At 41.2% G+C, this 23,526-nt stretch overlaps 1 protein-coding gene across 2 annotated transcripts; it reads right to left on the reverse strand.

The window, feature by feature from the left end:
- Positions 1-31: 31 nt before the first annotated feature.
- On the reverse strand, positions 32-23,332 carry LOC124135052 (testis-expressed protein 10 homolog). 2 transcript variants are annotated; one of them, XM_048389232.1, is made up of 17 exons: positions 23,280-23,332; positions 22,472-22,556; positions 20,119-20,315; positions 18,366-19,024; positions 16,066-16,196; positions 14,580-14,686; positions 13,460-13,600; positions 11,685-11,880; positions 10,333-10,462; positions 9,526-9,698; positions 7,073-7,250; positions 5,120-5,211; positions 3,929-4,047; positions 3,457-3,537; positions 1,823-2,096; positions 1,050-1,174; positions 32-150 (listed from the first exon to the last, which is right to left on the reverse strand). In XM_048389232.1, the coding sequence occupies exons 3-17, from the start codon at positions 20,299-20,301 to the stop codon at positions 46-48; spliced, it is 2,694 nt and encodes an 897-aa protein (XP_048245189.1). In that variant the 5' UTR covers positions 20,302-20,315; positions 22,472-22,556; positions 23,280-23,332; the 3' UTR covers positions 32-45. The 2 variants fall into 2 exon arrangements, with proteins under 2 accessions (XP_048245189.1, XP_048245185.1); XM_048389228.1 differs by having other exon boundaries at positions 3,929-4,071.
- Between the last annotated feature and the right edge of the window lie 194 nt (positions 23,333-23,526).

The following is a 23,526-nucleotide window of genomic DNA, read 5'->3' on the forward strand; positions in this document are numbered from 1 at the left end:
ATCTAGCAGAGTAAGGAGACAACGATAAACATGTACAAGACTGATTTATTCATCACATGACATTGCAACTGATCTCTGATTGGCCACAAGAGAGCTGCAGTACATAAGATCCTTCCAGCACTGTGTGTTGACAACATTGGGAAAACATTTCTGAAAACAGAGACACAAATTGTATGGCAAGTACTGCTTAGTCCTAAGTTTTCAGTTTGCTTAGGGACTTTTCCCCAAAAAGTAATAAAATATATAAAATATATAAAATATATAAAATATATAAAAAATCTCACATCACAATTCAAGATACTCGGATATGGCAGGAGTTACTTCCCCTCATCAACATTGCATTATCACGTAAAATCATTGTAAAAGTGATTTATTTAGCGAGTTTTGATGGCAAATTCGTCTTGTTATTGTGTTTGAAGATTCTAAAAAAATATTCTCATACAAAATTTGTTTTCAAGTCAGCAGTGATAAAAATATTTTTGAAATTTTGTGCGTGTCCATTTTCTCAGTATTTAGAGACAGAGGATAAACTAAATAAGTAAAATTCAAAAGAAGTCTTTGCAATAACCTGCATATTTTGTCACACTCCAAAGTTTTAAAGGTGTATGAACTGAAATGTTTTGCATGTTTGGGGTTCAAATTCATTTTGGTGTGCATCTATAACCCTGCCCGTGCACAAACATCATAAACAGAGGGATACTCCCGACATGGATGTCGACTAAAAGTAGATTTCTTCACATCATAAGTGTGATGCAATGCAAATACAGCCCTGAACCAGTCTGTTTCTTACAGTACATGAAAGTTTCTTACAATCTTAAAATCTTGGTACTTGTGCGGGGAGACAAACATTACTGTGTGACTGACTCCAACTGGCACTTACTAGAGCACCTACATAAATCATAAACATACTTTTACAATTTAGGTCTGTAATCTGTGAATGATGTTTCACATCTACATGACAGCAACAGGTAAATAATCAAACCTGGCCAGGTATACCAGTGGTTGATAGCATGAACATAAATCGCTGCAGTGACAGACACCTGACTGACCTTGACCTTGTCCTGTATTGCCTCCAGGTGGCGCTCGACCGAGAGTGGGAGGGCAGCAGTTGACTGATCTTGCAAGATGTGCGTGACGGATCTCATCGCTGTCACTGCCGTCTCCTCACTGCAGGCTGCAAGGAGAGAGTCAGTAACTATGGTAATGGAGCCAGGACCTGGTGGTTAATAGTGTGACCATCAAGTGTACAGTGTAACAAATGTTATATTTTGGATAACACTTTCTTAGTAAAGTACAAATTCTAGTAGAATATGTCTTCAGCAACCCATGCATGCCGTAAAAGGTGACTATGCTTGTCGTGAGAGGCGAAAAATGGGATTGGGTGGTCAGGTTCGCTGACTTGGTTGATGCATGTTATCATATTTCAGTTGCGTGGATGTTTATCACTGGATTGTCTAGCCCAGACTTGATTATCTACAGACCGTTGTTATATAGCTGGAATATTGCTGAGTGCGGCGTTAAACAACAAACAAATATTTATCATATATATATAGTTTTAAGTAGTATTCAGTAAGGCTTGGTTGATGCATGTTATCGTATCCCAATTGTGTAGATCAATGCTTGTGATATCAATCACTGGATTGTCTGGACTAGACTCGATTATTTACAGACAGCTGTCATAAAGCTGGAATATTCTAGAGTGAGGTGTTAAACAACAAATAAACAAACAATAGGTGAGGTCAAGACCCTTGGACGGCTGCAGTGGACAGTGAACAGACTTGTAGTGGGTATTCTAGTCACACTGGCTGAAGATGGTACTTACTTTGTAGAAGATTATGGATTGCGATGAAATACTTGTTGATGATGTAGGGCACAGCCACCAGACACTGAGTAACACACTCCCACAGATCTTTGTGTATCTGGCTCAAATTGTCTTCAGATGTTACTGTGGTAACCATCTCCATGGCCAATGAGATGCAGATCTTCACAACTGCGTCAGTCAGTGATTGGTTGGACTGGTTTAGAGCGGCTTTGAAAACCTTGAGGCACTTGACACAACCGAATATAGTTGTAATACACACTTTGTTTGGTACTGTCTGAAAGCAAAATTGGGAATTTTAATCCTTGAAAAATAGAACCGCCTCCGTGGTTTAGAGGTAGAGCGTCCGCCCGGAGAGCGGAAGGTCCGGGGTTCGATCCCCGACCGGGTCATACCAAAAGACGTTAAACGATGGTACTTGTTGTTACCCTGTCTGGCGCTCGGCAATAAGGGGCTAAAACAAGGACTGGTCGGCTCGGAGTCAGTATACTGTGTCTGAGTGGGGTATTCATGTCAAACTGCAGCATGGTATCTCAGTGGGCTAGCACTATAAATCGGCATCAGACCGAACTAGTACAAGCAGCCACACACACGTGCATGCACGTCGCTATATAAGTGCAATAATCTTGGACGCGACGTTGAACCCAATTTCACCTCACCTCACCTCACCTTGAAAAATAGTATTAAATTAAAACACATGATCATCTCTATACTGAAACGTCGCCTTCACAGTAAATAAAGAAGTTGTTATCCATAAATTGTGTCTCCTTTGTCGCGTTCATGATACCTCAGTTATCCTAAACCAGTTACCTCAAACCAGTTATCACAAAGCAAGCAACCCATGCTTGCTGTAAAATGGCGACTATGCTTATCATAAGAAGCGACTAATGGGATCGTGTGATCAGGCTTGCTGACTTGGTTGATGCATGTCATCGTATCCCAATTGCGTCTACAGATCGATGCTCATGATGTCAATCACTGGATTGTATGGTCCAGACTCAATTATTTACAGACCGCTGTCATGAAGCTGGAATATTGCTGAGTGCGGCGTTAAACAACAAGTAAACAAACAAACACAAACCAGCTCTCTTAACCAATTACCTCCACCAATTCTCTCTCACCAGTCATCTGCAACCAGTTCTCTCAAATGACCTGATGAACTGATAATCTTTGATCATGACCAACAATCCCAGAATAACGTGAGCTGTGTCACTCGTCAGGACACACCAGGAGAGGCCACCTGACCCCACACCCCAAACCCCCCTGCCCCAGAACAACATGAGCTGTGACACTCTTCAGGACTCGCCAGGAGGGGCCACCTGACCCCACACCCCAAACCCCCCTGCCCCAGAACAACATGAGCTGTGACACTCTTCAGGACTCGCCAGGAGGGGACACCTGACCCCCAACCCCCACCTCCACTGCCCCAGAATAACGCGAGCTATGACACTCTTCAGGACTCACCAGGAGGGGACACCTGACCCCCAACCCCCACCTCCACTGCCCCAGAATAACGCGAGCTATGACACTCTTCAGGACTCACCAGGAGAGGACTCACCAGGAGGGGACACCTGACCCCCAACCCCCACCTCCACTGCCCCAGAATAACGCGAGCTATGACACTCTTCAGGACTCACCAGGAGGGGACACCAGAAGGACAGGAGGACGTCCCCAAGACTGGACACATCAGGCACTTGATGAAGATGATGAAGAACTCTCTGAAACAAACATCAGGCAGTGAATATGTGTCAGCTAATCTACACCTTCACCCAGCAGGGAATCACTGGCGGCCATACTGAACATCTCCATATTACCTCATTCATTTGTTTAGCTATTTTTATGAAACTGTTTGTTGAATAACGCCGCACTCAGCAATATTCCAGCGATATGACAGCGGTCTGTAAATAATCAAGTCTGTATATATGACTTACGGCTGTTTTAGGACATATAGATGAGAGTACAACAGAAAGTCATTGAAAACCCTTGTCTTTACATGTTGACAACATTAATCATGTGTTTTTAAATTTGTGGGTGTTAATCAGTGTAACAAAATACTAACTAATTCCCTACAACAAACCCTCACTACCTAGATGTCCTACATCTACATACATCAACAAGAACTGTATGTTTCTTCCACCGCTCGGAGGACACATTCCAGTCTATTTCAGGAGCAGACGTCATATGGCAGCCATCTTGCTTTTCTTGCTCAAGACTCAGCCTGTTTCTGTCTGGAATGTAGCAAGTGGGTGTCACTGGGCAACACAAGGAAGTGAAATGATGTTTAACATCTCGTTCAGGATTTTTCACCTACACTATGACATACATGTGTGTGTGGCTGCTAATGCCAGCTGCTAGCCAGCGATAGAAAGTGACACTAGTCCAATAGTCCTTGCCAAACTGCCCAATAGTAAGTAAAAATTTGCCATTTTAAGGGATTTGTCATGTGTTATCAGAATAGTTGGTTGGTTTGTTGTTTAATGCTGCACTCAGCAATATTCCAGCTATATGATGGCGGTCTGTAAATAATCAAGTCTAAACCAGACAATCCAGTGATTAATATCATGCGCATCGATCCATGCAATTGGGATCGATGACATGCATCAACCAAGTCAGCGAGCCTGACCACCCGATCCCGTTAGTCACCTTTTACGGCAAGCATGGGTTGCTGAAGACCTATTCTACCCCGGAATCTTCACGGGTCATGTTATCAGAATAGAATAAGGACAAGTGGACTTTAAGTGGACTTTCGCTGCTAGTCCACTGAGATACCATGCCGCAGTTTAACATGGATACATCACTCATACACAGTATACTATGAGATGACAATTCTTGTTTTATCCCCTTAATGATGAGCATCGGGCAGGGCAACAACGAGTACGATCTTTTAACATTTTTTGGTATGATGCAGCCAGGCAATCCAACCTTCCACTCTCCGGGGAGATGTTCCATCCAATGGACCACAGAGGCAGTGGCAATGCAATGATGGCTGTATAATTATCGGTCAAGTACAGCTCTTCCCTAGTCAACAAAACAATCTTACCGTTATTACTAATGTCAGTTTCAGTTTATGGATGAGTTAGGTTTCATTCCACCTTCTGCCCTATCACAGTGGTGGACTCCAAGAATGGGTTTCACACATCCCAAAATTCAGATCAATAAGGCTATTTGGTCAAATTGGGCTCTGAAAACTTATAACTTTTCTCAAAACAAATGTCAAACTAAACCTTCAGTGATAATATCATCCTAAATTTGATCCCATCTCACTGTCACTATTGTCATGGAGACAAAAACACTACTCACCAGCAAGGACAGACAAAAGGAATGACAGATAACTCGTTGTCATGGTTACATCATTTTCCGTGTGCTTCTCACCATCAATATCCCTCTGAAATCTGGAAGAAAACATTCACAATACAAAAACAATCAACAAAAGACACTGCCATGTTAGTAGCAAGTTTGCCTGGTCGTATTCCAGCAGTTCTACTTACAAACATAAATGATGGTAGGGCTGGGACGACTCAAAATTTACTACCTGGGTACCCACGCCCCTATTCCCCGACCCTACCCGGGTACCCACCCCCTATTACCCGACCCTACCTGGGTACCCACCCCCCTATTACCCGACCCTACCCGGGTACCCACCCCCCTATTACCCGACCCTACCCGGGTACCCATCCCCATATTACCCGACCCTACCTGGGTACCCCCCCCCCCCCCCCCCCCCCGCCCCCCCTATTACCCGACCCTACCTGGGTACCCACCCCCCTATTACCCGACCCTACCCGGGTACCCACCCCCATATTACCCGACCCTACCTGGGTACCCCCCCCCCCCCTATTACCCGACCCTACCTGGGTACCCACCCCCCTATTACCTGACCCTACCCGGGTACCCACTGTAGGTCTCAGGAGATGTCTCAAAATATCCGATTGAGAACATTTTCAGCATAGCCCTGGCAAAACGTATTTAGATACATGTATTAAACAATCTGGTCATTCATACACTCAAGTTGAATTAAGTTATATCTTTATTCAACCATATGAAAAATCACAAGGAATGGGTGTGAACATTTGTGACTTGTAGTGTAACCATAGTGTTCTAGATAATTTTTGTCATTAAACAATATATCACGTGACTAACCATGGGTCCGGGTAGTCCTGTGGGTACCCGGGTCCTGCTCAGAACCCACCCAACCCGGGTACCAGAGTTAGCCGTCCCAGCCCTAAATGATGGCATCTTTTTCACACTGCAATCAGCAATATTCAAGCTACATGATATCAACCTGTAGGTAATTGAACTGTGTGTTTGTTTGTTTGTTTGTTTGTTGTTTAATGCCACACTCAGCAGTATTCCAGCCACACGATGGCGCCTATAAATAATAGTCTGCCCCAGACAATCCACTGATTGATATTGTGAACAATGATCCACACCAAGTCATCGAGTCTGACTACCGATCCATAAAGTGGCCTCTGACGACCAGCAAAGGATGCTGGGGAGCAATTCGAACCTGGAATCTCTACGGGGTAGGTAGTTGTCTGGAGTCGGTGTGTTGACAGTTTGAGCACACTGTCAGAGTCTTGGACACCTAACCTGCCCCACATTGTGACCACCCAATCCTCAATATAGTTGATTCTTCCCACAAGCACTGGATCATACAAAAGGATGAGCTCCAGACACGAATAACAAAATGCTAACATTTATCATCAAACTGACCGCCTCTGATGTCTAGTGGTAGAGCGTCCGCCCGGAGAGCAGAAAGTCCAGGGTTCGATCCCCGGCCACGTCATACCAAAAGACGTTAAAAGATTGTACTTGTTGTTACCCTGTCTGGCGCTCGGCATTAAGGGGATAAAACAAGGACTGGTAGGCTCGGAGTCAGTATACTGTGTCTGAGCGGGGTATTCATGTTAAACTGCTGCATGGTATCTCAGTGGGCTAGCACTATTAATCAGCATCAGACCGAACTAGTACAAGCAGCCACACACACACGCATCAACCAAGTCAGCAAGTCTTACGACAAGCATAGTCGCCTTTTATGGCAACATAGTCGCCTTTTATGGCAAGCATGGGTTGCTGAAGACCTATTCTACCCCCGATCTTCCTTGGTCCCAATATCTTGGTTTACAGATTGTTAATGTTTTCCTATTTTTTCCGCCACCTATAAAATACATAGGGTTGGTGGATTCATAAAACAAGTTTTTCACAATTCTCACCATAGTAACAATCATGCTATATTGAATCAAGCAGTATCACCTTGTATGAAGGATATCAAGAAGATGCAATGACACTGTTGATGACACGTTGCCATGGTGACAGAGGCTAACCAATCGTGTGAGGAGCTGTGTGGTGAAGTGCGGTACCCAGTACAATGTGTCCAGCAGTCCGTGCTGTAGGGCTTCCTCGGTCTGACTGAACAAACCGTCTGTTACATCTACAGGAAAATATAAATTCTAGTTAGTTTATTAAACACTCAGTAAAATATTCTAGTTAGTTTATAAAATACTCAGTAAGAAATTCTAGTTACCGTATATGACCGCGGATAAGCCGACCCCGTAGATAAGCCGAGGTGTTATATGACCATTGAAATACGAAAGAAAATGATATGACCCGCAGATAAGCCGAATCAGGAATTGAAAGACAAAAAACACTGCGAAGTCGGACTGAAAGACATGTGCCGGTACTCGCAGATATTAAAAAATATAAGATGAAAAACGTTGTAATTATATTGAAAAAGTCATTATCATTTCTAATAAAGATTTAACAAACCAGTCATCCACTTTCATAATGTGGGAAGCTGTTTCTCGTGGTTTTTTTAAATCTCATAATGATCGTTATATGTTGCCATCAACAACCAAGCGCCATTTTGTGAATCGGTGTATATAGAATTATGAACCCGTGAGAAAATATATCAGCTGGAACGAAGACTCGCAGTTTGAATTCAGCATCGTAAGCATGGCGTTTTCGTTTAAAACTCATGATGAAAATGTCAGTCAGTAAAAATATACCAACTTTTATAACCCCCTTTACACCACTATTGTATGTTAATCCAATTGAATTAAATAAACTATCATACTATGAACACATTGAATGACCATCACTTACTCACAGGCTTTTCCAGTTTATTAAACTAATCTCTCGAAAACAAAGGAATTAAGCCCCTACTCCCAACACGATCGCTAAGCACCCACAACTTGAAAATGTTTGTGTAAACAACATGACAATACCAATCGGCCCGTTATTATCAGTGCTCATTTCCTTGTGTACCGTGTTGCTTTAAACAACAGGAAGCAATCACAGTGGTCACCGTTTGTGACGTCACAGGAAACAGCTGATCACATGTTTTTGCAAATGGCGAACGGAATAACTCGCTGATACAGTTGTTTATTTGCCTCTTTCAATAAAGGTAGACACTTGTTCACTATCAATTTATGAACTTTGCAAAACGTACGTAATAGCTATTGGCGATTTTATCTGGGGATTATATATTATAGCTGTGAATTACATATATTGTTACATGTAAAGATTGTGGAGTTTACGAAGAACGATAAACTTTGAACATTCAATTGAAAACTTATTATCGGAAGTAGTAACATGCATAACATTTTAATAATGACAACATTGGTGTATAATAATAACTTTATTGATAATTTATTACAATAATGGCTCTAGTCGTGGCAACTTTCAAACTTTCGGGAAGTTGTAATCTATCGGACCGTCATTCAGGCGATGTTTCTGACAGATCATGATCTGAAAAATACTATCATGAAAGTGTATCCCGTGGATAAGCCGACCCCTTTCTACAGAATCTTTTTTCTGGTCCTCAAAATTCGGCTTATACGCGGTCATATACGGTAGTTTATTAAACACTCAGTAAGAAATTCTAGTTAGTTTATTCTATCTTATAAATTAAAATAACATTTGTTTTGACTTTTCTTTATTCCAAAAATTGAAACTACTTTGATACCATTCAATACACAGGACAGGATCTTTTTAAATAAGTGAACCGAAAGTATGGATCTGAAATGGCTGGTAGTATAGAACCATACACAATATACTACCTTTTAGAAATTATGTATTTAAAATAGGATATATTGATTCACCTTTATGCAAAACTTTACGCAAAGTGTGAAATTGTTTCTAATATATTGCACAAACTAGAAATATGGACTCTCTTAATACAAGTACAAATATATTTTTCAAATCAAAATATATTATTAGGCATTAAGGGTAAAAACAACAATCCTAAATAATGCAATCATATTAATGGTTAAGAAAATTATTTATAGATCTAGCAAAAACAAGAATATACCTACACATAAAAAGAGATATTTTTAGATCTTATGACCTTACTAAATTTACTTTTTTGTACTGTTTTCCAAATGAGCCACTGGGGAAGGTGATGAAACAGTCTTCAATCTTACATGTCATGACTTCAGTTGTCTGCATGCTGCATGTAGTTGTTCTCCATCTGCTGTCATGGATTTTGTTTGTTTGTACCGTGACTGGTGTATTGTTTCACTGGAAGTTATCGCAATGTTTTTTTCATTCTTTTTGATATTTCCTGCATTTAGACGGTTCATAAATTAGTAAAGACACTTCGCCTTTAGCCCTCAGGGATTTCCTTGCTCATGGTTGATCCTTTTCAACCCAAACCTCGGAGCCATTCCTAAACCATAACATACAAGCAAACTCTACTTCAGACTCACCTAGTATTGACAGGAAGTTAGTCTCCAGATTGTCCAGCAGAGGGCGACACCTCTGACAGGCAGCTTGTCTCATTACCCGAACAATGAGTGCTGCCATCTGGGGACTCTCACAGTAGACATGGGGAAGTAAGTCCGGCAGTGTCTGGAAGAACTGGTCCATAAGTACCCCCACGCTTGAGGACAAAAAAGGTCATTATTGCTCAGACAAAACAAATATCTTCTTCAGGAGACAAACTCCCCCTCACCCACAATATCTTAAACTTATGAAACACAGTTTCAAGTTTCACCCCTACAGAGGTAATGGTGCCCAAGAAACAATTACAATTACCATGTTTTACTTCATCACAATCTGAAAATTGACCTTGACCTTTGACTGATCTGGCCTTTGACCAAAATCTTTTCAAACAAGTGCCCCTCCTGAAACATGAAACGCGATTAGTTCTCAGATGTTTAGCACTTTGGTGAAACCCACCAGCGTGAGTAAGGTGCTGACAATCCTAGAAACATAATCGGGGTGAACCAGGATTTGAACCCACGATCATAGGTTTCTGATGTGCTCTGCACAGCAAATTGTAGCACCTTAGACAACTGGGCCACCGTGCCCCCCATAAAGATGGATAACATCTGGCAGGCAAGAGAAGATGAATCCTAGATAAACCAGCCCGGTCAAGGAGATGGCTTGTCGTGGATTTTGGAGGTAACTTTGCATAATGAATGGCTGCGCTTTAGACGACTGCTAGCCCACCAAAATACCATGCCGCAGTTTAAAATTTTCATTTTTCATTGTTAGTTTTCACATAGCCTCACTTTGGAAGTTGTGTCTTCGAATCCAGAAAGAGGCTGGTGAATAGCTCCAAGTACAGACGCTTCTCGGTAGACAGAGGATGGGCCTTGTTGTACCGACCCAGGGCATGCTCCACCATACTCTCCACAAGATCTGACACAAAACACAATATCACAAACCTTAACAAGACAACAGCGTTATCACTATCCCCAGTGATGGGGAATTTTCTTTGTTCATATAGTAGTTTATAACATGTTAACTATGAAAAAAGAGCCCTGTATATCTTTAAGAAGAGATAGGCACTGGGGTGGCCTTATGTCATGAGAAAATCTTGTTTCACTTTCCCCAATGCAGACACTATGCACTAAATAGAAAGAAAAAAAAATCGCATGGATCAAGGGCTGTAACTGTGTATGCACAAAATTTAAAGACAAGTAGCAAGATATGTAACTCTGGAAAAACATAATTTACAGCACCTATTTTCGAAGTCACTTGACAAATATCTCGAAGATAAGCATGCACATCAGTAGTTACTTAGAAAACCTGTCCCCATTTCACGCAGTATGTTCTAGGTTGAAAAGCATGGAGCAAGGGCCATAACTAAAAAATTGAATTAAAGACACCAATTTTCGAAACTAATTTAAGATCCTGACCAGTAATATCAGTGTGTAAAATTTCATTTATCTAACTTAACAGTTTTTGAGAAAATTTGTCCCCATTGAGTAGTGGCCGGGCGAAAGGACAAGTGGATGGACGAACTCCGTTCCCATATCACCTGCCCCACTTCGTGGCGGTGGACAAAAATGACCAAAATGGACAGAATTAGTGCCCAAACCATTCAACAAATCAGAACTTACAAAAATCAAGTTTTACCCCTACAGAGGTAACGGTGCCTAAGAAACAATTACAATTACCATGTTTTACTTCATAACAATCTGAAAATTGACCTTGACCCTTGACTGACCTGACCTTTGACCAAAACCTTTTCAAACAAGTGCCCCTCCTGAAGAAGGTACAATCCCAGTTTAATGACAGGAGGATTAACTTATTTTAAGTAAGTTTTACAAGGAAGTTTCGTGAACTTGACCTTGACCTTTGATATTCTCACTGACATGTGGGTAAAGAATTTCTCAGGGCCATTTGGAAAAAGTCTGTGTAATGATTTCCTATAATGTCACAAATCTCTGCACAGGGGGCATGAGAAATACTACTAGTGATGGTGGCTGTCAAATTCTGACTAAAGAACCAAAAAACATGTCATCTTGGTATTACACAGAGCCAGATCACACATCATAACCTTCGATCCCTAAGCACTTGTGACCACAGTGTAAGAGACTCTACTCTGACAACCACAGCATGCCTGATAGAATCATACCTGTGTCGTGGCAGACTGTGAGAAAACGTTGCAAGATGGCGGCCAAGGTCTTGCTGAGGTCTGGTCCCAGTTGCTCCATGGCCAGACATGCACACAAATAGTCCCCAATACTGGTAGATAGTGTCTTGTCATTGGTTGTCTCCACCAAGAAGGTCATGACCTCACAAACTGACAGGTTCAAGGCTTCTGCAGTCACCTGTAAAGGTCAAGGTCAGTTACTGTAAATGACAACAATAAGCATGCATCCACTCATACACTGCTCCAACCTCGTTTGTTCTTTCGTTCATTCGTCCGTCTATCCGTTCATCCGTTAGTATAGTTTTACTCCGCTTTCAGCAATATTCCAGCAATATTACGATGGACACCAGACATGGGCTTCACACATTGTACCCATGTGGGAAGTCAAACTGGGTCTTCGGCATGACGAGCGAACGCTTTAACCACTAGGCTAACCCACCACCATGCTCTGGGCAGTGGAAAGTAGTGAGTGAGTATGGTTTTACACCACTTTTAGCAATATTTCAGCAATATCACGGCAGGGGACACCAGAAATGGGCTTCACACATTGGACCCATGTCGGGAATCAAACCCGGGTCTTCGGCGTGACGAGCGAACGCTTTAACCACTAGGCTACCCGACAGCCCCCAGTGGGAAGTAACAACATGTACCTGCACATGTAAACACTTGATAAGTGACCAGATTGCAAACAGGATAACAGTGGGAAAAAGTCAAGGTCACGAGAACCCAGGATCTCATGTATCCACCATCAAGTATTGCCTGACACCTTGCTGCCTATTGTAAGATCATAACACAGCTCGTTACAACTTGACTTGTTGATTCAAGACCCAGACTAAAACTCACATTTCTACAATCCCTGTTACATCCTCACAGCCTAACCAGATATCCTAGCAACATGCACCAAACATTCGATCACTTACCATTACTTACAAGTTACTTAGCATTATCAGAATTTCCCCACACTCACAGTGTTTACATTTGTGTTTATTTCTGGTATCTAGAGTATTCTCCCTTTGACCATAAGCACTTGTCGCTAACACTATGGAAGCAACGAGAGTATGGATCACACATTGGGGAATGTTAGCCCACTCGGCCTGTGCAGCTGCTCAGGCCCTGATTTCTCGAAACAAACTTAAGTTCAAACACTGACTTAAGTCTGAGTTTTTACTCAAAATTAAGAAAACTCAACAAAATGCATTTCTTGAACCAAACTGAGTTCGATTTTAATGGAAGTGAGTAGGGCAACAGTGAAATTTTTTTTTGTCTAAGAAGTAGGAGATACTAAGTCCTACGTAGAAGATACTAAGTCCTACATAGAAGATACTAAGTCCTACATAGGAGATAGTAAGTCCTACGTAGGAGATACTAAGTCCTACATAGAAGATACTAAGTCCTACATAGAAGATACTAAGTCCTACGTAGGAGATACTAGGTCCTACATAGAAGATACTAAGTCCTACGTAGGATATACTCAGACAAAAAAATATTCATCGTGGCCCCACTACGCTTACGTATATTTTGAACACAAACTGAGTTTACAATTTGAGTTAGGTAGGAAGGTAACTTAAGTTTAACTTAAGTCATAAAATGGCGCTGATGAATAGGTGTAGACGTTGTAGGCAGAAATTGGGGCCAGGTCAGGATGATGCTGTAGTACGCAGCAATCCAACTCGTCCCATAGATGGTCTATCAATGACTTAGAGGGCCTGTATGACACCTAACCGAAAGTGAGCAAAACATATGGCAGAGCTGTTAACCTGGCTGGCCTCCTTCTTGCTCTTCCTGTGGGCTGCGGCGGTGGCGTTGCGGTGTCCAGCATTGTCCTGTATGCTGTAGGGGAAGTAGGTCATGAAGTGATGGACAAACTCCTTCTCATGGCTCCCACAGATGCCCTTCACCTACAACACATATTTCCTGTAGCAGTGAGTGAGTGAGTATGGTTTTATGCCGCTTTTAGCAATATTCCAGCAATATCACGGTGGGGGACACCAGAAATAGGCTTCACACATTGTACCCATGTCGGGAATCAAACCCGGGTCTTCGGTGTGACGAGCGAACGCTTAAACCACTAGGCTACCCGACCGCCCCATTTCCTGCAGTAAATAGTAGGGGTCACAATATGAGACGTTTCACGGTACAATGGTCACATATATGCGATATACATATTTAAGTCAAATCGTGTGGAAATTTCTTGACCATAAATATTTAAGATCAGGTTCAAAAGGAAAAGCTAGACACATGTTCATTGCAGCTATTTTTAGAGGTGAACTTAATTACAACACATTTTGCGAGTCTTGACTGATAAAACTGCCGGGGGTCATTAAACGAGCAGTATAATCGTTTTCTAAGTTGTATAATTTATTTCTAATGTCAAGAATTGCTATTTTCTGATTTGCTGGGATTATTAAGTACTTGATGCATTAAGATTTTATGCAGTGGGTTAGTTGCAGTAGAATAAGTGGTAGTAGTAGTAGTAGTAGCAGCAGCAGCACCAGTAGTGGTGGTGGTGGTGGTAGTGGTTGCAGTAGTAGCAGCAGCAGCATCAGTAGTACACAATAGTGAGTGAGTGACTGAGTATGGTTTTACGCCACTTTTAGCGGGGGACACCAGAAATATGCTTCACACATTGTACCAATGTCGGGAATCAAACCCGGGTCTTCGGCATGACGAGCAAACGCTTTAACCACTAGGCTACCCGACCGCCCCAGTAGTATATAATAATAATAATAATAATAATAATAATGATGATGATGACAATGATGATGATGATGATAATAATAATAATAATAATAATTAGAATCATTATGCCGTGATAATAATAATAATAATAATAATAATTAGAATCATTATGCCGTGAGTGTGGTGTGTGTAACATACCGCGGTGTTGGTGGTGTCGGCAGCGCTGTCCAGACATTGCCACAGTAGATGGAGGACTTGCATCACGTGGAGCATCACGGTCACAGACCCAGGGGACACCAGGTTGTCTGACAACATCAACACCAAGTAAGTATAAGATATATGCATGAACAACGTCTTTATTACAATTAGGAGCGATGTCTCGATGTCGGTTCTAACACCGTTATCAAGCAAGTGATAACCAATACTCAATTGAAGACATTTCTTAGAGCCAGCATTCAGAGATATTGAAGCCCCACAATTGACATGCAACCTCGCTGACATTTGGGTAAATAGATAAATCAACATTTGTCAAACCTATCTGCTTCACATGACCCATGACCTCTCGTTTTCCCAAGGCAAGAATATTTGTGTTCAAGGACCATTTCTGTCCATCCAAAAGTACATTCTGAATGCAAAATAGCACACAAGGAAGTTCTGTTTAGCACTTTAAATGGAGTTTTAGCATAATAGCCACTTGTTGCTTTAGGATCGAGCCTTGAAATTCCAGCCTTGTTCAGCAATGGTGGAAACTGGTCTTTTATAGTCAGTTGCCCTTGCCTTGGGAAGATGATGACCATTTAACACAGAGTGAGTGAGTTCGATTTAATGCCGCTTTTAACAGCATTCCAGTTATATCACTGTGTCAGCTTAATGTGGGAGGAAAGCCTGAAGTGATGCAGGTCTCAAACTTTTACCACTTCAGTGAAACCCACGAGCACGGGTATGGTGCTGACAAATCTAGAAACATAAGCGGGTGAACCGGGATTCGAACCCACAATCATAGGTCATAGGTTTCTGGCTTGCCCAAGGAACGCAACTCTGCATAGCAAATTGCGACACCCGTGCTCCCCCCCTCCACGCCCGATCTAACAAAACATGCACATGCCAGTACTAAAGACCTCATGAGACAATAGTTATTCGTTCGTACATGAGTAAAGTTTTATGCCGCTTTCAGCAATATTCCAGAAATGGGCGTCACACATTGTACCCATGTGGGGAATCGAACCCGGTCTTTGGAGTTACGGTGAGGTGAGGTGAAATTGGGTTTTACATCGCGTCCAAGATTATTGCACTTATATAGCGACGTGCATGCACGTGTATGTGTGTGTGTGGCTGCTTGTACTAGTCCGGACTGATGCCGATTTATAGTGCTAGCTCACTGAGATACCATGCCGCAGTTTAACATGAATACCCCACTCAGACACAGTATACTGACTCCGAGTCGACCAGTCCTTGTTTTAGCCCCTTAATGTCGAGCGCCAGACAGGGTAACAACAAGTACCATCTTTTAACGTCTTTTGGTATGACGCGGCCGGGGATCGAACCCCGGACCTTCCGCTCTCCCTTTGGCGTTACGAGTGAACACTTTGACCATTGGGCTACCCCACCGCCTCTCTTCCCTGGAATCCTCTGGTAGTGCCAGTCATATCATTTGGGTATTATTGTTTAAAGAAGAAAATAATACCTTTGACCTTGTGTTGTCCTTGAGAAGATCGACATTCCACCCAGCACTGAACAAGCAGAGGAATCAGAGATGTGGCAAAGTCAGTGAAGTTATCTCCCTTTGACGATGTCACACTTGTGGCAGTGATTGACCTTTTAACAAACACAGAAAAAAACTTTAGGCTACGATGTCAATAATTAACAAAATATGAAACCTAAAAAGTATTTAACAATGCCATAACAAACTATGAAATATAAAAAGCTGTTTATCAATGTCATAACAAAACATTAAACATAAAAATCAATGCCATTATTGTAACCCTGGTGACAAATTACCATGTTGAGTGAGTGAGTAACACGCTTTTAACAATAATCCAGCAATATCACGGCGGGGGACATCAGAAATGGGCTTCACACATTGTACTTCACACATGTCGGGAATCAAACCCGGGTCTTCGGAGTGAACGCTTTAACCACTAGGCTTCCCGACCGCCCCATTTCCATGTTGAAGTGTTCCAGTTATACAATAGTTACTTGGGCCAGAATCCTGTACAATGAGCGCTTTATATCATGGTATGTCGACTTATTGATGGAGGAAAGGCAAAAGTAATATGTGAGGTACGAGTTGAGTGTGTGTATGTTTTGTTTTCTAACGCCACACTCTGCAATATTCCAACTCAATGACAGCGGCCTGAAAATAATGGAGTCTGGACCAGACAATCCAATGATTGATATTGTGAGCAACGATCTACATTGTCTGGGTACAAAGACATGCAATTAGTCGCTTCTTACGACCAACATTGGTTGCTGAGATCTTACCTAAAAGGCCACTATGCTTGTCGGAAGAGGCGACTAAAGGAATCGGGTGGTCAGGCTTGCTGACCTGGTTGAAGCATGTCATCGATCTCAATTACCTGGATTGATGCTCATGATATCAATAACTGGATTGTCTGGTCCAGATTCCAATTTTTACAGACCGCCGTCATATAGCTGGAATATTGCTGAGTGCGGCGTTAAAAAACAAACCAACCTAGGCAGGAATCCCCCCAAGATGAACATGTTACATAGGGATGTCATGATTCACTGATTGTACCGATGCACCGGTAGATAATTCTCACGATACGATACGAGATACATGTATATTTATACTGATACAAAATTGCATTGAAATTGGTATCCATTTGATCGCGTATCGATTGATTTTTCTTTTTGAATCGAAATGTCATCATTTTTCTGAATTTGACACATACAAGACTGGTCTGATAACAAACAAAGCTGGCTTTACCATGTTTACTCGATTGTCGGAGTCCTACAATATGCCTACTGATTGTTACACATAGTCAAACTGAGGGTAGACCAAGGATCATAACTGCGGCAAAAACTGTTGGTCAAACATGTCACTGAGCATCTTCCTGAGGCAAGGGAGATAACTGACTACAAAAGTCCAGTTTCCACCCTTGCCGAACTAGGCTGGAATTTCTAGGCTCCTTTGTAGTGGCGATTACGGGTTATGTCCCTTCTATGTCCCTGCTATTGACCAGTCAGATTCCACCTCCCATATCACTTGCATTTGCTTCAAACAAAATTGCAGCCCCCGGTCAAACCGATAATCAAGATCCATTTTGTAATTATACAGGTCTTACAGGTCTTACTTCGATCACATGAGCACCTTAATTAAAAAACATTAAAAGATTGGGAAAATATCTATTGATGCCGAGTTGGCGGTACACATGCTTTGCAAATCCTGCAAACTACTGAAAAATCTGCACTGCCGTTTACAGACCGGATGTCGATTTTGTTACTTGATTTTGATTAGGCTATGCAAATTGAGGCACCTTAGACCACTGGGTCCCTCTCCCCCTTGCTTTGGGCCAGTAGCCAATTTCAGAGAATTATGTCAACCATGCTAATTTCATCAAATGTTCATATGATGTAAAGTCAATAATCATCTGTTACCATGGTTACATGCAGACATAAATCCAACAATCAGCTTGATAAGAAAATATTTCAGCATCGACCATTGAAGATCTAATCCAATTAGATTCAATATTTCCCACTTTACAACATTGGGAGCAACCCCTGTGACAAATCCAGGATTGAATTGGTCTTCAGCAACCCACGCTTGTCATAAGAGGCAAATAACGGCATTGGGTGGTCAAGCTTGCTGACTTGGTTAATGCATATCATCGTATTCTAATTGTGAAGATTGATGCTCATGATGTCAATCACTGCCAACATATGGGTGTAATATTCCTAAGTGCTGCATTAAAAAAACCAAAAATACATTGAGCATAAACAAGATAAACGCAAACTAAGACTCACTTTAATTTAAATCCAGGTCGCTCCCAAGAATCTGCTACACTTGATGGAAACTGTAAAGGGATACAGGACACAGCTGTATATTCATGTCCCTTGTCCCCGAGACCCGACGTTGAAGTATCCGTGAATCTCCACGTCAGCAACACCATCAACAACTTGTATATTCGACTCAATATTCCCGACCGCCATCGCTGCACGGAATATTTACTGTCAGGTTTCACAGCCAGAGATAAATTGGACTTTTGACCTTTTGTGACATTTTGCTGGCGGGAAATCTGTTCGATAAAATTTTGCAGCAGCTGCCCCGAGTTGTTGGCAATGAGGAGTGGGTATGTGTCCAGTAGCAAATCAAACACTTCCAGAGAGTCATGTTGGATGTCGTCGTAAATATGGGTCATTGCACAACATAAATGTGCCGAGAGTACTGGAAAGAACGGCTCAATCTGCTGGGTTGGGGTGCTGGTAAATACAAGTTTGAACAACTTTAAACATGCTTGACGAACATTTGAATCTTTGTCCATGATAAGAGGCAAGGCTTTTTCTATGATGACGGCTAGCTGTGATGTGATCATGTGCGGATGTAACGTCATCAACTCCCGCAGGCCGGTCACGCCGTCGTGGCGGACGCTGATGCTGTAGTGCTGACACTTTGGCAGCAGATCCTGAAACAGAATAGGGGGGATAATTTCAACACCCATGAAGATCCGGATTAGAATTGGTCTTTAGCAAAGAGGTGACAAACAGGATCAGGTGGTCAGGCTCACAACTTGGCTGATGATGTCATTGTATCCCAATTACGTGGATTGATGCTTATGATGTCAATCACAGGATCGTCTGTTCCGGAAGTGATTATTTACAAACTGCTGTCACATACCTGGAATATTGCTCACTTGGACATTAGACAACAATCAAACAACCTTCACAGATTTGAGCGAGTTCTCCCTGTGAAGATGTATTGTCAAACCAACCGGATGAATACCAGTTGAGCCCAAAAGTATAATTCCTTTTTTTTTTCCATTAATAACACTGGTAGTGTCTCTGGGTTGGTTGGTTGTTTAACGCCGCACTCAGCAATATTCCAGCTATATGACCGCGGTCTGTAAATAATGGAGTCCGGACCAGACAATCCAGTGATTAATATCATGAGCATTGATCCAGGCAATTGGGATCGATGACATGCATCAACCAAGTCAGCGAGCCTGACCACCCGATCCTGTTAGTCGCCTTTTACAGCAAGCATGGGTTGCTGAAGACCAATTCTACCCAGTAATCTTCACAGGTCTCTGGGACAACCAATCTGATGATATGTGGAGATCAAGCCAATTACATGATTTGCACATGCATTAGTGAGGTGGAGAGATCAAGGGTGAGATTGCATCACAATGCTTTGCAGACCATTGTGATGTCATTAGCAAAACAAACAAACAACATCACTAATCTCTCTGCCAATGAGCTAGTTTATAGCTGTATGTAATAACCTTGGATGACAAACAGAATATCTTTTGATATTGAGATTATCTGAGTGTAGACTGACATTCACTTCCAGTCCCAGATAAGACATTTATCTTATTCAAAAACATATATCTACAAAATAAAAATAATATAATCCAAATGGAGCCCAGAGCAACCATTAATTTCAGGTGCTGAGGCAATCTAGACTTGAGGTGGACTCCTTTTTTAATTTATTCCCTAGGGTCTGGGCTAAGATTCACTGTTTAACAGCAGTACCCGAACGGTTTGACATGAAATGATTTACCGCAATATTGAGTTTCCTGTGTGTGCTGGGCTGTGCCCCATCAGACTTGATCTGCTGGACGACTTGAATGGCGTGAGTCTTGAAGCTGGTATTCGTAACATTTTGACCTTTGGGTAACCTCTTGCCGACCTTCAACTTGACCTTCTGAAAGTCCTCCTGTTTCTTCTTCTTACTCTTGGCCATCTTGTACACTGTGACTAAATATCAATGGAACAAATATCAGAAGTGTGCATGGTTTTCATGGCAGCAGATAGGATTTACTGGACACACAATATTGCTTCCCGTAAACATAAATTTTGAGAGATGACGCAAATAATATGCACTGTGAATCATTAGATGCTAGACTAATGTTCAGTCCCAGAAATAAAGACATCTTATTTAAAAATACACATCTACAAAATAAAATATAATCCAAAAGGAGACCTGTACAAAGCTTAATTTCAAATCTAAACTTGCCAAATCATTCTAGACTAAAAGAATAAAAGAATGCCTCTTTGAATAAATAGGAATTGAGTGCGTTGGGTTTAACGCCGCTTTTAACAGTATTCCAGTTATATCATGGCGTGTCTGCTTAACGTGGGAGGAAAGCCCGAAGTGATGCAGGTCTCAGACGTTTACCACTTCAGTGAAACCCACGAGCATGGGTATGGTGCTGACAAACCTAGAAACAGGATTGGAACCCATAATCATAGGTTTCTGGCATGCCCAAGAGACGCCACTCTGCACAGCGCATTGTGGCGCCTTAGAAGACTAGGCCACCCATGCCGCTTCTTTGAATCAATAACTCTAACTACTGTAGTATGTAAATATAGAAAAGCATTGGCACAGTTTCTTTGCATGTCGCATGATCTACATATTGAAACGGGCAGATATATAAATACCCCATGAGAACAAAGAAAATGTAACATGTGTAACTTAAATACTTACCAAAATACTATTACAGTGAACCAAACATATGTAAATCTATAAGTTTTTTAAAATGTGCGAGAACAGAGTTTGTAAAGAATTTATCGATGTTTATTGACCATGCTTTTGCCCATAGACATGATAGAAATGAAATTGTTAACTGTTAATTAAATACTATCTATGCCAGAATAAAATGAGCATATTTATGGTTGTCATGATGTATATATGTGGGAGACAATTTATTTCAATTTGATAACTATTGTAATGAATAATTATGTTGAATTGTATTATGTACTAAAGGCCTGTGGCTTCTTGAGTACGAAATAAAAATTGATTGATGCTGTAGTATGAACATTGAAGATAACTGACGTGTTGTTTCTGATATGTAACTCAATCAGTTGTGACTGTTGCTCTAATGAAAGAATCTGCCCCTGAGGGAATTCCCTTCGCTGGGGTTAAAACAGGTTCCTGGAGTTTGAAATGTGATTTCAAGCATCGGACCAATCTGCCGGCTCCTACTTCAGATTTTTTAATCGCATTACGGGACGTTTTCTGTCTGCTCAAATGTTTGATGACCGTGTCCGGAACATCTGTCAACTTATGCCTTATAAGTAACAAGAATGAAGATGTCTGGAATAATCGCTGACAGGTATTCATAGTGTGGACAAGGACCGATGGCGGCAGGTGACTTATCTTGTGTATTGTACCCAAACAGGATGTTAGTCATAAGTATAGACTGACACTAAGTCAATGAAAACATGTCTTTAAAAAAAAAATTCCTCTTCTGCTGTTTTCATATGTGGAATCAAGCAAACTAGACTTTGTTAGTTTGATTTAGACTTGCCTAAGCTTTTAGTAAAAAAGAAATACCTAAAAAATACATATTCCACAGTCATGGTGCAGGACTTTAATAAGTAGCTTGTTACAGATTATTAGTCATGTTAATTGTTATTTTAATAGTCTATGAATATTAACCATCTTTCTCTCTCAGAAATTGAGTAAATGTATCTAGGAAAATAGAAATTTGCAACAAAAATGCAATAATTGTTTTCAGTTTCCTTGACTTTTAAAGGGCCTGTACATCGACTGTTCTGACGCATTGTTTGCAAATAATACCCGATATATGACAATATAGCTTTACACATCAAAGTGACCATATCGCTAGCTCTCCATAGGGTTTCGACGACAGCATGTGGAGTATAAATAAGCAAATAGAAATAGTTTTCCAATGAAAGTTCTGTTTATCTATATGTGTAGAAATATGTGCCCAAAATGAAACAGCTGAAAAACACATGAATGGACTGTGTAAGATGTGATGATGTGACAGAGGTACTAGGAACTCTGGGTAGGACTCGAGAGTGATTGGCTTTATATGACCAGGGCATGTCCATATTGTAATCTAGGCTTTGAATAAAATCAAGCTAACAATTAGTATTTTGCAACTAACCTGTAAGAAATAGACACAAACGTTTTCTTCAATTTGCCTCACTAAAGCCAGTTCACTCTGCGCAGTTCTTGTGTTGTCAGCTTTGCTGTAGTCATGAAAACAACAAAAATGACAAAAAATAAATCCCAAACCATCAAAATGCACCACTTTACCAGCACAACCCTCATATTTCAGTAAATTCCAACTTGTCATGAAAACATAAAAAAAAAATATATATTTTTTTTAATAATGATAAGAACGAGTTCTGTAGTATATCTGATTTATGTCAACATGACCGACCAATTGGATTAACCAGATTAATGCTTGAAAAGATAACAAATTATGGCTAACCCTTGCCCAAAGCAAGCTAACCCTAAGGACCGAAAAGGGGGGATGTTGGATCGTAGAGACGTGTAAGTTTCCCTAAGACCGAAAACGGGTGTTGGATCGTGAAGCGAGATCACCGGAGCGTGAGGCACGGTAACGGCATAGCGTGACAGCAGTAGCACTATAGCACGGTAATTGAGTGGCAAGCTTGGGCTGCGCCCGGTAAACTGCATTGTTGCCGTTGATTTTTTTGGTGTAAAAGCCAGACATTTGTGTGGGTTTGACAAATCATGATCACGGCTAAGAAAGAGTTTTGACACATCCCTTCGGATATTGGGGTGAACGAAATCTGAACATGTATCATCTTGAATATATATTTGCTTCCTTCACAATTACATCTGCATGCCACTCTTCGAATTTGAACCACTATAATGCATAGAAACATTTCAACAAGGTAACAGTCGCTGGACAAGACAACATAAGTCGCAAATGTAAAACTTACAGTGTCCTTAAAACAAAATCACATGGTTAATGTAAGCAGCCATTTTGAATATCTATAAAACTGTAAATTGAAAGATAAACTTTTTCCGAATTACGTATGAACGTAAATACATAACTACACCAAACACTGAATTTTGAACTCATTATTAGTCCCACAATAAATATATATTGTGGTACTTACTAAGCTGTCAAAATCCCATCTTTTTCTGTCAAAGAGACTTTTTGATACAAATCGTAATCCGTATGAT

The sequence above is a fragment of the Haliotis rufescens genome, unplaced genomic scaffold (genome assembly GCF_023055435.1).
Source record: "Haliotis rufescens isolate VD_foot unplaced genomic scaffold, xgHalRufe1.0.p SCAF_10, whole genome shotgun sequence".
NCBI lineage: Eukaryota > Metazoa > Mollusca > Gastropoda > Lepetellida > Haliotidae > Haliotis > Haliotis rufescens.

Coding starts and splice junctions, on each gene's coding strand:
- LOC124135052 (XM_048389228.1), bottom strand. CDS start 20,301: ATGGCCAAGAGTAAGAAGAAGAAACAGGAGGACTTTCAGAAGGTCAAG. Junction 19,025..20,118: donor ACAGGAAACTCAATATTGCG/GTAAATCATTTC, acceptor ATTCTGTTTCAG/GATCTGCTGCCAAAGTGTCA. Junction 13,601..14,579: donor CCGACACCACCAACACCGCG/GTATGTTACACA, acceptor TATGTGTTGTAG/GTGAAGGGCATCTGTGGGAG.